Source organism: Centruroides vittatus, unplaced genomic scaffold (assembly GCF_030686945.1).
Source record: "Centruroides vittatus isolate TY-2023 unplaced genomic scaffold, ASM3068694v2 contig_3236, whole genome shotgun sequence".
NCBI lineage: Eukaryota > Metazoa > Arthropoda > Arachnida > Scorpiones > Buthidae > Centruroides > Centruroides vittatus.
In genome coordinates this window covers 19,310-36,248 of record NW_027122077.1, presented here as the reverse complement: position 1 = coordinate 36,248, position 16,939 = coordinate 19,310, and the positions used below count along the sequence as shown (strand labels likewise).

Below are 16,939 nucleotides of genomic sequence, written 5' to 3'. Positions count from 1 at the left end.
CACAGAAAACTACTATCTTACTGGTCCATTCAGGAAGAAGGGACATCTTAGACTGGTTTCGGCCAGATGACGTCACTCGCTGATGTTACCCTAGTTTTGTGTCGTCGCGACAAGTTACCGCTACAGTTGTAAAAGGGGAACAGGCGAAGTCGACTTCCGCAAAGTCGAGAAGTTCTTGAACGCTCGAGGACCGTTCTTCCTTTAACCAATAGCGTGTGTACAATCGGTGACGTAACGCATGTTAATCGTACAACTCGAGCGGTGAGAGAGACTATTCGTGTGTTTTCATTCGTACAAAAATGTTAAGAGTGTAGAGTACCGATATTACTTTTTGCCACAATTTTCTGTGTACTGTATTATGTTAAGCGGTATAGATACAACTATTAGTTTATCCACTAAGTTTAAGAATAACGAAGTTACGGTAACTTTTATGAGTGAAGCTGTTTCGTCTGACGAAGTTCAACGAACCATCGAAACATCACGTAAGGTATAAACGTAGCCTTCTTAGTGACATAGAAGATATTTTATTATTAATGAATTACGCGTTTTACCTCTTCTTCGATACTGTGTTAAATAATCGCAAGATGTTACCACAGCAACAAAATCGATTGTTACCCAAGTGATTAACCTCTAGTAGAAGAAAAAAAAAGGAAAAAAAATTGCAAAGTCAGATATCATAACTGGTACGTAGGAAGGGGGGTTCTTTTTTTGGTGTGCTCAACTTTCTGTGCCAATGGACGAGTACGTGATGCCACAACAGATTTGATCCTGAATCGAATTGTATATAATCATGTCCTGGGACTGCGTGGATCGTTTCGTGTCAAGGATATTTTATAAGTTAGGAAAAACAGTAGGTTGTGAACCTGGTTATTTCGTTGTGGTTCCTCTACTCCTCGCTGGGATATTTGCTTCGGGATTGCAAAGGATCCATTACGAGGATGATCCCGAGTACCTCTTTACCCCAACTAACGGGAGATCCAAAGACGAAAGAAGAGTGGTCGAGAATCTGTTCCCTATGAACTCTTCCCTAAATTTCGACCTCAGTCGCATGACGCGCCCTGGCAAATTTGGGAGGGTCATAGCCGTTGCTAAAGACGGTGGGACGATGCTAAGGAATTCGGTTTTCGAGGAAGTCCTCGAACTGGACGATCTTATACAAAATATGAGCGTGTACTGGGACGACGAAGAATGGCATTACAAGCAAACATGTGCCAAACAGAATGGAAAATGTTTCGAAAATGGTATACTAGAGATCGCTGGTAGGATAAGTGAGGTCGAAAACCGAACTCTGCTGCTGAAGTACCCTCTGATGACCAACGACGAGACATACAAAACTTATTTCTTTGCTGGTAACATAGGTGGAGTGGACGTAGACGATAATGGTTACGTCAAGTCTGCTTTCGCTATTAATTTAATGTACTACCTAGATACCAGCACGCCAAGATCGGAAAGAAGAGCAGCAGCGTGGGAAGCAGCATTCTTAGAAATGGTAGAATCTTTGGAGTTTGACAGAATCGAAGTGGCTATGTTCGTGTCGAAAACTCTAACGGAGGAACTGGAGAGAAATACTCAAAGTGTGGTGCCATTTTTTAGTTTAACTGTAGCCGTTATGTTGATCTTCTCCCTGATAACTTGCACCATGGCCGATTGTGTTAGGAGCAAACCTTGGATTGGTGTATTGGGTTGTGTTTCCTCTACAATTGCTGTCGGTGCTGCTTTTGGTCTCATCGCCTATTGTGGGTTGGAATTTATTGGAATTAATTTGGCAGCACCTTTCCTGATGCTAGGTAAGTTCATTTTCGTGCATTTCCGAATTTATACATTATAGTTTTTTCCTTTATTGACTAAAAAGTAGTGTAGAAACCAGTTTGGTTCATAAAATGTACATTATATTAAATACGGTGTTCGAACGTGGTACAAACTTTCACTAAAAAGTTTTAACAATAAGAATAGTTCATTCACCGAAAAAATAAAGCTGATAATTGATCGTAAGCTATTCTATAAAATGAGTCCATGCAGAGGGAAGTGGTGCACATGTGTCCTGAAGCACCATCTTCAGGAAAGTCAAGACAGCCGAGGAATGAAAGATGTTTCCTGCACGTGTGACCCCGGATAAATAATAAAAAAAAATATGAATTTACCTATATTTGAACCACGGTTTTAATTTGTCTAGACTTTAGAAGGGTGTTCATTATAAAAATTTCACTTTCAATAAACATTCCAATTGCAAAGTTGATCTTTCAAGAGGGTTCTCGCTTGGGTTTTTCACGTAGCAAAGCTTTCGATGGTTCCTGCGAGTAGCTAAATTTGGTTCAGCTGGTTGATTTTATAATTTAAAGAAGAAAAAAAATACAAGCTGCCGTTACAATCGCAACAGGTTATACAGCGATGAAGTTATTCGATACAACTCTAAAACCGGTCCATACTTATAAACTCCAGTTTGGTATTTAACAGGTGATAATTAACTTCAAAAATCGGCATTTTTATAATTATTAAAACTTTCTTTAGGAAAAATGTATAAGGGTTGAACTGTTTTTTAGGTTCCTATGGCGCCAGGTCACTGGGTACTTGGTGCTGGTCTCATTATCATGGTTTTACCTGGTTTTGAAATTCTGTTTCCTAGAACTTTCAGTCATTGCGATCTAATTTCTCACCTAACAATTATGAGAAACAAGAGGAAATACACGCTCTTCGAGTACTCTTGATGCACCAGTTCTCAAGGGTCGGAAACAAAACATTGCAGTTCTATAACTGGGCCAGGCGTGTATCCTTCCGAGATAGAACCGATATAGTCACGAAGATCTTTCTAAATATATCTAACCATCAGAATTTTCTACTGGGAGCGACCCACGTGACGATCGAAACTGTTTGATCAGCGACAGACTGAAAGGGGGCAACACATAGGAGGCGAGATATAATGTACTGTACTTATGACCTCCTTAATGTCCACTTGATCCTTCCACGTTCGTTACTTAAAGCAAATGGCTAACATTTAATGTAAGATGTGTGTGTTCAGAGCTGCATCACGAACAGGTCACGCGTGATCTCCCGATTCTTCGAACCGTGAAGAGGGTATTCGTTACCGATCCGACGCATAATGATCTGTGTAAACGGGACAGAATACGGACTTGCATTGTCCATTTAAATCGAGAAAATATCGAACAATGAGCAACTCATAAAACTAGATAAAATTAATGAGGCTCGTGGTATATATTAAATTAGCGATGTGGCAACTTTGTTAAGAAGCTTATCTCTTAGCCGTGACAGAGCAGAGACACACGTAACTACACGCGATGTAATGTGCGTAAAGCAGGATCTTAAACCCGTACCTGCAAAATTTGGTTATCGAAAATCTTTTAAAAATAAATATCAGACCAGGAAACATCACCAAAAGGTTCTAGAAAAAAGAATTTATCGAGCCAAAACGGGGACAAAACGGATACAGGAAAGTAGAAAGTTTATAAACGATGACAGTTCCCTTAAAATGCCTACTTTTGTCACCAAATGCATACACTAGACTTCCTGTTCTGCCGCATCTAGGGGAGGTTTTCGTATGTGTTTATTGGCAATATTTGGTATGGTTTGGCGAGGTCAAAAGTTCATCTCTTTTCTTAAAAATTTCGCCGAGTCCACTACTTAAAGACGAAAGCGGAAGTTATACGTATAAATAGCATAAAGTGCCGCATGATTATACCAGCGTAACTACGACGTCATAGATAAATACCCCCGATAAACTTTTATTAATTTCGATATTATTTGCTTGTCTCTTCTCATTCGGCGAATTGACTTGACCTCGTAACCTAGGTCAGGTGACATCGTGGGCTAGTGTTTTCGCGTGCACACAAATTACGCTTGTACATGAATTTTTACTAATAATGGCATTATAATGTTATTTTCGGATTTAGTTTCCGACATTCTAGGAAGTAAAGTTTCTTCGTTTGTGACGTCACGCATAAAGATTACTGTAACGTATTAAAAATAACAGACCCGCGATCAAACGTCACAATGCACCTCTTACTGTTACGTCGGGTATTTGAATTAGACAAAAACTAATCGTTAATCTTATAATTAACGAGCAAATGTTTATAATTATAAAAACAGGGAGCCAAGTGGCAATTGTCCAATTAAACACGCCAGCTTATAGCAAAATTTAAGCGTGTAACGCGTCGCATTATCGTCAGACGTCATCCGTGACTCCGAAGTGTAAAATTACGACCGTCGCTTTTGTTAACTGTAAATTACACTTCGGCTATTATGTCGTCATTCAGCTCGGTTATCTCGCTCGATTACGTCACACAGAGACTAGCCGCTTAAGACAAAACAATCGCTATTATAATAATTTTTTTTAAACGTAATCAGTGACGTCACATTACATCGCAGTTTTTTTACAGCTAATATTGTTCTGTTTAAAATTACGTAAAACGCGAGGCGGAGAATTTGAATTTAACGACGTTACACGTAGAAAATATTTAAATTATATATTAATTATTATTGTTTTTAACAGTCTATTTATACACCTACGCTTCGTTAGTTAAATAGGTTCCTTTCCGATTAAACTTCATATAAAACTTTCCTCGGACTCCATTTTATATTCATAAACTCGATAATAAAAAAAAGAATTATGTTCAGAAAATAGCTTGTGTTATGGAAATAAAAATAAAATAAAACACAGTTAAATGCGGAATAACAGCTTTATTCTTTTATATATATATTTTTAAAGATTTAACATTAGATAATTTTAAGATATTATCGATAACACTTTAACACTTTCCTACTCCATCCGTTTTGCTCTATAGACATTGGGGTCAATGATACATTCAAACATTCTGATTCACACACAGACACACACATATATTATTTTCCCTGTGTAATTTAATAATAATAATATATATAAAAAAGTTTAATTATCAGCTAGTTAGATGGATATTATTTACTTAATTTTAATTTACTTTCCTCTAAAATGAAAATTATACGAACTAAGTTCATAGCGTAACAAACGATTCTTTATAATGTATGACCTATTTTATTGTTACACAGTAGTGTAGTATGCGTCAATATTAAATCGATAACTTTTTATTACGTTAAAAATAGTTTAAGAAATAATATATACGAATATATATTTATAGAAGCACGTTATACGAGTGTGTATGTGTTGTATAAGCGTACATATTTACACACACACTGTATATTTTCATCAATATCGAAGTTCTTTGACGTCTTGTCCTCTTTTACTGTCTACGCCCTTAAGGTATTTTTCAATAAGAAACAAGTAAGATTTTTCGTCTCCTACTGATAAATATCTTTTTCTTAAAGATTTTTCCTTTAAAAATTCCCTTATCTATCACGTTTAAATTCCTTTTGTAAAAGTTTTTTTTTTCTTCTTACATCACACATGACTTAAAACGTCATCTATTCACTATCGCTTGTTTGATGTCACACGGTGAAAATTAACGTTACGGTATTCTTAACAATTATTGGCGTGTAATGTGACGTAGCAAACACTAACAAAGGGAGAGAATATTTGATTTTAAACTACTTCATTGTGACGTCACAATAGAGATCGAAATTTAATTACAGAAGTAACAATATAAAATACAAGGTTTAAACGCTAGAAAATTGTAAATATTTGAATGAAATTAATGTTATTGTGTTCGTGGTATTTAGTTTTGACACTTGAAAGTGTTTACGATTGCCTATTATGATATCGAATTTACCTTTAATTATGTAGGAACAATGCAAATTTAATTGTTTTAAACAATTTTAAATGACTTTTTACGTTAATTTTTTTTTAGGTATCGGCATGGACGATACTTTTTTACTGCTAGCAGCATGGAGACAGACGGACCCAACAAGCAGCGTTGAAGACAGAATGGCTAAAACTTATTCGGAAGCAGCAGTATCAGTCACTATCACTTCCTTAACTAATTTTATATCCTTTTGTATCGGAGCCATAACACCTTTTCCTAGTGTACGCATATTTTGTATATATACAGCTATGGCTGTGCTGTTTACATATGCCTTCCACTTGACATTTTTTGGAGGATGTCTGGCTTTCGGTGGATATAGAGAAAAAAGGAATATTCACTCGTTTGTCTGTCTGCCCGCTGTACCCAAGTCGTTAGCCAGTAAGTTACGTGTTTTAAAATGGATTCCAAGTGTGAATTTATCACAGATAACTATCCAGATACTGAAATACAATATCTGTTGAAGTATTTTATTAATCAACAAAATATAAAATATATATATATATATATATATATATATATATAAACCGCATACCTTCAGGTTTCATTCTATAATTAGAAATAGCAACTAGAATCGAACTTAGAACAAGAATTTGATAGAAAGTAGGTCGAGGAGGAAGCGGATTTATTTTGTGAATGAATGATCGTAATCTGCTATTTTTGGCAATCAATCAGAAAAAAATAAAATTGCCGATTTTTATGTCAGAAGACACGAATTGCATTATGAGGTTTCAAATGTTTTTGCCTCTCAATCATCGGATGCAAATTTGAAAAGAAAATTCAGTAAGACGGTCGCTATGTGTTGAGGGTTTCGGGTTCGATTTCCATCCGCATTCTCATAATTCTTCATGAATAGTATGGGTTGGATCTCCTTCTATACCCATTTCAGGTGGGCCGGATGGCCGAAACGGTAAAGGCGTCAACCTACCGCTCGGGGGAATCCGGGATCAAATCCGAATCCGAGTGGTCGAAAAACCACAAGAATTTTTCATAGGAGGTCTGTCCCGGATATGTCGGGCTTCCTCCCTCAATATCCCGTTATTCCTATTGTGGGCATGACCCAACCTATGATTGGTATGAAAATCCAATCGTGGGTTCAAGCAAAAATCCACCAATGTCAGGTGATTACGGCTTAGATAAGACCAAAACAGTCCCTCTGTGATATCACAAGTGGAATCTGTGACGGAACACGATAAAAAAAATTAAATTAACTCAATTATTAAATTATATTCGTATTCAAAATATTTTTTCCCTCTTTCAGAAAATCGAAACATTCTCTTCCGACTATTTTGCACTGGTGGAAGAAATTCCGAAGATCCGACAAATCTAGAAGACAACAAAGAACATGCCTTGATGGTGTTTTTCCGTGATTTTATGGGAGATTTTCTCGGTAGGATGCCAGTTAAGATCCTAGTTGTGATCATCTTCGCAGCGTACCTTGGAGTAGGAATATGGGGATGCTTGCAAGTTAGAGAAGGTCTAGAAAGGCACAAACTTTCTAGAAGCGATTCGTACTCTGTAACATTCTACGATCTTGAAGATAAGTATTTTCGTAAGTATGCCTACCGCATCCAGGTCATTGTGAACGCAACACTAGATTATTCTAACCCCGAAACTCAGAGTGTCATTGAGTCCATGCTGCAGAAATTCGAAGCCAGCCCATACGTTGCTGATAGCTCTTTAACCGAATCGTGGCTCAGAGGATTTTTAAAATTTGCCAGCGACAAGAGGACTTCTCTTTTCCTGAAGGGCTTCAATCTAACTAACAATGTGGATTTCATTAGATGCCTAAGAGAGGTTTTCTTTCGCTTCCCCACTGCAGATTATTTCGAGCAGGATGTGGTATTTAATAATGATATGACAGCAATTACTGGAAGCAGGTTTATCATTCAAGCTGTTGATATACTTAATGCCAACGTGGAGAAAGACATGGTGGTGGCATTACGTAACATTGCTGATAGTTTCCCATTCCCCGTAACGGTTTTTCAACAATATTTCATATATTTTGATCAGTTTATACTCGTTAGAGAAACTTCCATTCAATCAATATGCGTGGCTGTGGCAGTGATGATGGTAATTTCTTTGGTGTTCATACCTAATGTCAATTGTGCGGTGTGGGTAGCATTTTCCATTATATCTATAGAAGTCGGCGTCATTGGATACATGACTCTATGGGGAGTCAATCTGGATTCAATATCTATGATTAATCTAATAATGTGTATTGGATTCTCTGTTGATTTTTCTGCTCACATATCCTACGCTTACTTTTCATCAGAAAACACCGCGCCAGATGAGAGAGTGAAGAGTGCCCTACACTCTTTGGGACTACCCATTTTTCAGGGAAGTATCTCTACAATATTGGGTGTCATTGCCTTAGCTTTTGCCCCTTCTTATATATTTCTCACCTTTTTTAAAACTGTATTCTTAGTTATATTATTTGGTGCTCTTCATGGAATTTTGTTGCTTCCTGTGCTACTGTCATTATCCGACACATGTTGCAGAAGGAAGGTAAAGAAAACTACTAAACAGATCACGGCTCCTTACATTATTTCCACTAGCGAAGAGGGTAAGAAGGAAACAAACACAGCTGAAAATGTCTGTATACCTCGTCCTTCTTACACTTCTCCAACAGAAATGGAAGAGCGCAAAGCCATGGCAGATTCTCAGGATAAAGACCTGGGCTTAGGAACAAGTGGTGAGGAAAGCAGTGATGGCAGCTGGAAATCTCCTAGCGAAGATTTACCAAGACAACAGCTAGCAGTGGAAATGTTTCGACACTACCTTCATCCGTACCGTTACAGAAGTAGAGGAGATTATGCAAATGCAGCTTACATACACGACGAAGAAGCCGATACGGTTTGGCATTCTCGCCCCCAACTTGCACCACAAAGAACATCGCGGGATAGGATTGCAATTTATCACGAGCAGCCGAATCCACCCTACCAATTACGACCCTCATCGTGGGCACATCCCCTTACACAAGAACGTCATTACAGTGACTGGGAGTTACCACACAGGAGAGCACCTCCCAGAAACTGGACTGCACGTAGGGAATATTCGTCGCGACCTTAGTTGTTACTTTCAAAGCGAAAATTTAAATTTATATAAGACAATGGCACTACTCGATGACGAAACTGAGGTGCCATGTTGTTTCTAGCCAACAGGATTCGAACCAGGGAAAGCGAGTGCCTTTCCACAAATCCATGCGTTGATTGGTGAAATGTTTGTATTTTGTGATTTGACTCAAACTAAATTCTAACACATGGCTGACTGCCTAGTTTTTGGGAATTTTAACCATAACAATAATGGACTACAAGCCAGTTTTTCTGTTTAATCTTTTTTTTTTTTTAAAAAAAAATAATGTGCTGATCTTCTGTATAAAAATGTGTGTTGTGGATAATAAAATTATTTTATTTTTAAATCTCGGCATCATCTTCATCGAGTAAAAAAACGTTATATCATTCTTAATTTGACTAATGGAAATTAGGCAGCGCAACACGCAGGCAATCTACCTTTAATATGAAACGGCCCCTATTTAGGTGTTAGGCACGTGAAAAAAAACACCTTCAGCCCGTTGGTGAGGCGCGAACCCACCAACAACCACGTTGTGATGTTTTTTATCACTTGTATGGTGGGCACGAATCATTAATTTCTAGGTTGAATGCAAGAAAACAACACAAATTATTAAAAGGCAAGAATCTGTTTTTATTTTGGCAATGGGGTACAAATGGCAGGTAACACAAAACACATCACATGCACACGCACCGACATACATACAGTAGCATCGAATTGGTCTGGTTGCAATGCAACTTTTTTTTTCTTTATATTGTTATATCCCAACCCGATAGTCATTCCAATTACATGAGGGCATTATCGGCTTTACTAAGAAACAAATTTTAAAATTTTCCAACAAAATTAGATAAAAACTACCTTTACTTTTTTTTAAATATATATATATTTATATACATGTATGAATATGTATAATTTATGCCGAGTAACCATTTCCAATAAATATTTTAAAAATTGACTAGTTATTTTTTGATCTTTATTTGTTGCAACTGTTGTTTAATAAACAGTTTAAAAAAAATTAATTTAATTAGTTAAAAAAGCAACATTAAAAATTACAAAAAAATGGTCCACACAATAAAGAAGAGTTAATGGAAATTATTTTTGTTGGAAGACAAATAAAATTAATTAAATTAATTAATTAAAAATACATATAAATCAATTAGCAAAGAATATAATTTATAAATATGTATATACACTTGATTACCTCATTAAATTTGGCATGCTACAATAGTCTTTGGGGACGGCTTTTTTCCGATCATGAGGAAAATTACATTGTTTACATAAGAACATAAATCTTCTTGCTGTTGGAAGGTCCAAAATTAATAAATTTTAAAGCATGTTTTTTTTTTGTTTTTGTTTTTTAAAATAAATAATAAATTATAAAGTAATTTTATTATTATTTCATTCTTTAAAAATGACAAGCACATTCAGTGATCTTAAAATGTCAACATTCTTTTCATTTATTCTTAAAAGTTTTTATTTAAACTTATCAAAGGGGGAAGCTCACCGTAGAGCAATTTTTTCAAACAGTAAAAAGTCACGGGTAGAGAAAAATGAGGCCCCTTCGGATCGGCATGTGTACTGTAGACAACATGCTTTAAGCATTTTTTTTTTTTCTGTTTAAAGCAGAAGCATGAAGTAAATGTGGTATGCCTGCTTCTCTAAGATTCTAATTGTTCTCTCTCTCTCTTTTTTTTTTTTTAATATTTTAAAATTATTGTATATAAATGAATTTCAAAAAAGCTGGTTATTTTACTGTTAACATTTTGATTTAAAAGATACATGACTAGATTTGTATATAAAAAAACTTAAATTATTCATTAATTTACCTGCACTTTAAGGTCACCAATAATATGTAGTTTGGTTTACACATAACGAAAGATATAAATAATTTAAAAGGGTAGAAAAATCTTTAAATGCTAAATTCTTCTCTTGTGGAATTTCACTTCTAACATCTGCAACCATTCCAATAAAATGTCTAACACATGATGTAATAAAATATCATTTGGAATGGAAACAGATCTTCCTTGTAAAGTACCTATTAAACATCAAAATGAGGAAAGAAATTACAGGAATTCATTAATTTTCCATATAGAGAATTTCTTACAATTAAAATGAAGTTTGGTGTAAGCAAATTATGCTAAAATATAAACAAAAAACAGTAAATAATTTACTCCTAAAATTCAATGATATCCTGTATATTTCTCTTCCATAATGAGCAGTTATTTATATCATCAAAGGCATACAAATGACAAACATTGGAGAGACAAACTAAAAATTGTTTCATACAATGACATATCTTTTTTTTTTTCTTTTGAAACTACGAGGCATGTCTACTGGAGTATCCAGTAGGATGACACAAGATTAAAATAGCTGCCACATTTTGACATGCCCATGCAATGGGAGGAGTTTTTCCAACCATTACTGGATTGCCAAAAGATCCACAAAAGATTTTTGGCGTCTTTTTTTAAATCTGGGCTTGTATGGATATTGTTCCATTGACGTTACACATCAGATTTCTATCCTAAACAGGAATTATTAAAAATGTGACAGAGAACAATTACTACAGTTTCCTGTCTTTATATAAATAAGTATTGTCTATAGTGTTTTTATCTCAAGTTTTATAACAGTTTATCATGACCGAACCATACTTTACAATTCAATGTGAACTGTAAAATATATTTATAAAGTATATATGCAATACTAATAAGGTCAGACGGCTTAAACAAATTTAAAATAAATGCATATTTTAAGGCAGAAATAAGCACCTTTGTTATATGATAAAGTATTGTTAATCTGGGAGAAAAATAATTAGCTACATCAGAACAAAGTGTGCTAAAAAAAATTATTCTTAATCTTTACATTTCATCCTGCAATTTACACAAAGTCTCTTGGTAAATCTGTACTCAAACCATTCTCTACAGTAAAAAAGAATTGTAAGCATAGAATATTTCTCGATTCTGTAGCAGAACAAAACAAGAATTCAATTGCATAAAAAGAATTCTGATCGAAAAAATGAAATCTTTCTCATAAAAATTTCTACTTAGATTAAAAAATATCATGATCTTGTTATAAAACTAGAGATATCAGTTTAGAATGATGCACAGTCAGCACATACATCAATAATTTTTCTTTTCTTTTCTCTATTTGAGTGGGTAATTTCTTCACTCTTTTCTTTCTGTAAATTTCTCAAATCTCTTGGCAAATTTTTCTCAATTAGTAATATTTTCCCCAATCTTTTAGATTATTTCCAGGTAAGAAAGAGATTGGAAAAAATCAAATTTCAGAAGTAAAACATCAGATTCATAATAAAATAGAAGATAAATATTAATTGGCGTTACCAAAAAATGAAAAATAGAAGTCAGAAGATCACGGAGAAACTTTTAAGATTCAAATCTTCGAACATTTAGAAGTAACAAATCCCCAGGAATTTGGCAGTACACAAAGAGAAGCTTGTATCCACTTTTTAGTGTCCATTTTAAGCTCTGAAATGATGATACACATCAAATGAATATATCTTACATGACAAACAGATGAAAAAATGTCAGTTTGCACATAAGGCAGAGTTGTTTAAAGTATATGTTTATTCTATCTAAAAAAGACTGATATCATTTATTATTAGCAAATGGCTATTTTGGGCATGCCATTTTTTTGTAAACAAAATAAAGAGGGAGGAAAAAAGATCTTATAAACACTTAATAATGCTCCTCTATGTGATGCAATGCTGAAATTATATAAAGTCCTGAATATATTTTAATCAGTTTTTGTCAAAAGATTTTCAAATCAACTTGGCTTTGTGTATTTTTAAGCTGGCTTTCTTATCCAATAACAGCATTAATTAGTAGCACCATCATTTCTTCTGGTTTCAGAAATAGCTTATTCAAAAATTCCATATGATATTCCAAAGGTCCAATAATTAAAAACAAATCTAAGAGGAAAAATTTTTTCGTTTCAGTAAGAACAAGTTAATAATGATTAAAAGAAGACTAGGAGAAAAGTTTAAGCTCGATGACAGTAAAACTTGTTCTTTGTTCTGCGAGTGTCAACTGAACTAAGATCATTCTCTCGCTCTCCCTCTCTTGTTTTTGTTTTTTTGCTTTTTTTTAAGAAAAAGTCTGATTTAAATATTTAGTTAAAGGCTGTACATTTCTTTGTAATTTTATAAAGTGATAAAAAAAAATGTACAGAAGATATATCTGTCACTAATGCTCACTTTTCACTTGGGCTGTAAGAATGATGACACAGTGAGCATTCCGCTTCAAAATGCTGCACACACTGAGAGCAAATGCAGTTGAAAATGAGCAGGAATTCAGTGGAAGTAGCTAATCCCAAATTTTTGTTTCTTTTTAGATGAAAACAAAGTTGTAAAATGCAGGTCATCACATCTTATACAAATGGTAATGGCAGTGATCCCTAGTTCCTTTTAGGAGCTGAATGACTGGAGATGAGTGTTTTGACTAGATGTGATTCTTCCTGTCGAGATAATTTTTCATTGATGTCAAGTATGATGTGGCTTACTGCGATCTCTCTGCAAAAGTAAAATAAATTAATAGATAAGTCTTGAAGGAAATAATTAAAGTACTTAATGCCTTAAAACTATAAGAATAAAACTGTATTTATCATTATTCATAATAAATATAAAGTGCTGAGTTTAAAATTAATTTTTATTACTATTTTATGATGAAACAGAGCAACAGAAACGTGCATTATAATGATGTATGCTTTTTAATGCGGTCCCTATCCCCCGCATAAAAACAGGTTTGACTGTATAAAGAAAATATTTCAAAATAATTTAAAGACAGCTCTCCTTTTGAGGCAGTAGAATAACTAGCAAGTGCCACTATTAAAATTTAATATAAAAAAATTGAAATGTTAGGATTCAGTTTTGCTAAAAGCTAATTCTACTCTTCATAAGTTTCAATCATTTGAACATCTGTATTTGAATTTGTCACCACAACAAAATAGAAATACATTTCAAAGATAAGTTTTGAAGCTCAAAAGTACTAGATTAAACAGTATATGCTTATTTATCAAAAAGACCAATAAAGAGGAAGTTTTATTCATTTGTGAAAATATAACTTGAAGATGACGTATGTATTTTAAAAGCTTGTTCCAAAAACTTTTTTTTAAAAATGTTATACAGTAGAATGTCGTTTATCCAAAAGCCGATCAACCGAAACGTCGGTTAACCGAAAGCTTTCCAGTCGGACTGTGTCGTGCTGAATCGAAATGTTTTTGATACTAGATTAACTTCTAAAGTATATTTTTTTGTTTTTATATTTTTCAATATATTTATTTTGTTTGTACAAAATAAAGAAATAATTTTTAACGATACAATAGCCATAATTATTATTATAAAAATTTTCGTTAGGCTTAAAATAGACGAAAATTCAATGCGAAGCGACAAGCAACGGAGAAGAATTGCAACATGGGATAGGTTAATATATTTTTTCGTATATAATCGGTTATCCGAAAAATAAGTTATCCGAACAACCCCAGTCCCCAATTGATTTAAATAAACGATGTTCTACTTTATTTTCAAATTCGTTGATCTTTATATCTCTGAATATCCAAACAGCAATGTAAATTTTAAATAATGTAATTCATTATGAATATAGTAGATTATCTACAGTCTGTCATGTCCAGTAATCTGACACTCTCCAATGCATACAAAATTTTCATTTTATCACTTGTCAATGTATGTGACAGAGAGAGAGATTGATGTACTGTACAGTATATATATATATATACTGTCAGTTACTACTTGTTTGTTGCATGTTCATTAATAGAAAAACTTAACTTGTGAACTAACTATGCATTTTACTGTACTGTACACATCAAATCTATAATCTGCTATAATTCAATACCCGTCAGTCTGATATATGTCAGATTACAGAGACTATGTTGTATTTCCAATGATCTTGATCAACAAGAAAGATATTCTGATTGTTATCTAATTAATCTTAATTAGAAGAATAGATGTAAGGATAAATTTATTATGATGCTATTTAACTCTGTTCTTTTTAAAAGTTTTAATATTTTTTTAAGACAAACATTTTTGTATCTTTATTTTAAACAGAACTTTCATTTTTTTTGACAGTTCAGATTACCTAGACAGTTCAGTTACCTAGAATGTATACATGAATAAAAGAAATATATATGAATTAGTAACAAAACATGTTTATCCACTGATCTAAATGGAATGTATGTACAGTATAATATTGTGGCTACATGCCATATTTATATTGTATAACTGTAATATAAGTAAGATTGTGGCTGTACGCCATTATATTTTGTATAGTTTTTATTTTAATTTTATATTCTATTTCTCTAAATTTATCCTTCCCTCCACTTTCCTTTGTTCCTTTGTTTCAAACTTCCGGGAATTCGAACTCACCCCTAGCCCACCTTATTTTCCCCTCCAGTCTTGTGGCAAACAATAGTCTGCCACAAGACTGGAGGGGAAAATAAGAGTTTGAGCATTCATTCTTGGGCGAGAGACGAGAGGTAACGGATGTGTGGTGGCAAGGCTTGGAAGTGGAATTTGTCGAGCGCTTTGAAAAAGGAGACCGCGGAGAACAGGTCAAAAAAGATATATATTAATAGATCTGGAGGAGAATCTTCAGGTAGCCAGTCTGCAAGAAAATAAAACGTTAAAGACTCGGAAGTCGAGACGAAGAAGTACTTGGACTACTTGCTTGCCGATAAATTGAGTACCCTCTTTTCTATACTTTACTATTGTTTCTTAACTGTCCTTATAAGCCTTCTTCTTCCAATACTTATAAATAGTTATAGGAATTTAGTTTTAACCTATCTAATTTTAAGTCATCGAGTTATCGCATCAAACAAAGAACTGCACGTGCGCATCCTTTGTCGGGGAATTATATTGTACAGCCGTTGGATAATTAATTGTGTTAAACATTTGGTGGGAGTAGTGTAGTTGGTATCCTTCAGTATCCTGTGTTGTAACAAGCAAATTAATAAAAGCATTGTATTTTATTTTATTCATTTTCGACTTTGTGTCTTTGTTTCGCTCTTGGGTCTCACAATATTAATACATCCTGTAGACCACTAATGATGTTTAAGAACTCATAAAGCACTACTGATGTAATACATTAGTTATTGATGGAGGAAGTATTAATTAATATATTGATTGTTATATTGTGTTCCTCAAAAATAAGATCAGGCTTATATTAATTTTGCTCCAAAAGATGCATTAGGTCTAATTTTCAGAGGATGTCTTGTCCAAAGGTGTTCACTTGGGTATTTAAAAATACTTAATTATAATTTATATCATCATTTATTTTAAGTATTAATGTCAATAATAATATTCATTTATGTTTAATTATATGTATTAATATTATTATTTTATAATTCAATATATCGTCATGGGTTGCAACGAATGTATTAAATACAACCATCATAATACAGGGTGGGGCAAATAAAAGTGGTCCGGACAAATGGATATGATTGGACGTGAATGTATGCATACAACCACACCCCGTGACGTACAAACCACGTGTACGCCCGCCACGTGATCCACACTGGTTCAGAGCAGTCAGGTTAGTATTTCCTTTCCTCTGCTGTGTTTCTTTGTACCCTGAAACTCGGTTCTCCGGGCCACTTTTATTTGCTCCACCCTGTATAAGCCTATGAGCATCCTGAAAAATCATACTAGGGTTTATTTTCTGGTTAAGTCTTATTTTTGAGGAAATACAGTATTATCTGATATATCAATATAATATATGGTGAATTCAAAAATATTTTTTGAACAGACTGTGTCTTCTTGGATTGATTAAGAAAATTGCCTAAGGACGAAATTCAACAATTAAAAAAAAAATCAATATGATAGTTTTTCTAATGTTTCATTGTAATGTTTCTCATTGTAAAAATTATTAGAAAAATAGTAATAATAATCCAAAATACTAATACTTTAAAATTAAAGATAATATAGTATTTCCAATGAATATGTTACAGTTAAATGATTTAATTCATTACATTATAATTTAGTCAGGTTCTTAACGAATCAGATTTCTCTCTTTTATTCAATAAAGTACAAAATTTAGAGCACTGCCAAACCTAAATGTTTACTTTCATTGTTGAAAGAAAGTTGTAAATTAAAACTA

General features: G+C 33.8%; 1 protein-coding gene across 1 annotated transcript; it reads left to right on the top strand.

Annotated features, from left to right (window-relative positions):
* Positions 1-520: 520 nt before the first annotated feature.
* Positions 521-9,142, top strand: LOC136973598 (patched domain-containing protein 3-like). The gene is made up of 3 exons (XM_067268336.1): positions 521-1,787; positions 5,793-6,125; positions 7,006-9,142. The coding sequence occupies exons 1-3, from the start codon at positions 791-793 to the stop codon at positions 8,814-8,816; spliced, it is 3,141 nt and encodes a 1,046-aa protein (XP_067124437.1). The 5' UTR covers positions 521-790; the 3' UTR covers positions 8,817-9,142.
* The last annotated feature ends 7,797 nt before the right edge of the window (positions 9,143-16,939 follow it).

Coding starts and splice junctions, on each gene's coding strand:
- LOC136973598 (XM_067268336.1), top strand. CDS start 791: ATGTCCTGGGACTGCGTGGATCGTTTCGTGTCAAGGATATTTTATAAG. Junction 1,788..5,792: donor AGCACCTTTCCTGATGCTAG/GTAAGTTCATTT, acceptor ATTTTTTTTTAG/GTATCGGCATGGACGATACT. Junction 6,126..7,005: donor TGTACCCAAGTCGTTAGCCA/GTAAGTTACGTG, acceptor TCCCTCTTTCAG/AAAATCGAAACATTCTCTTC.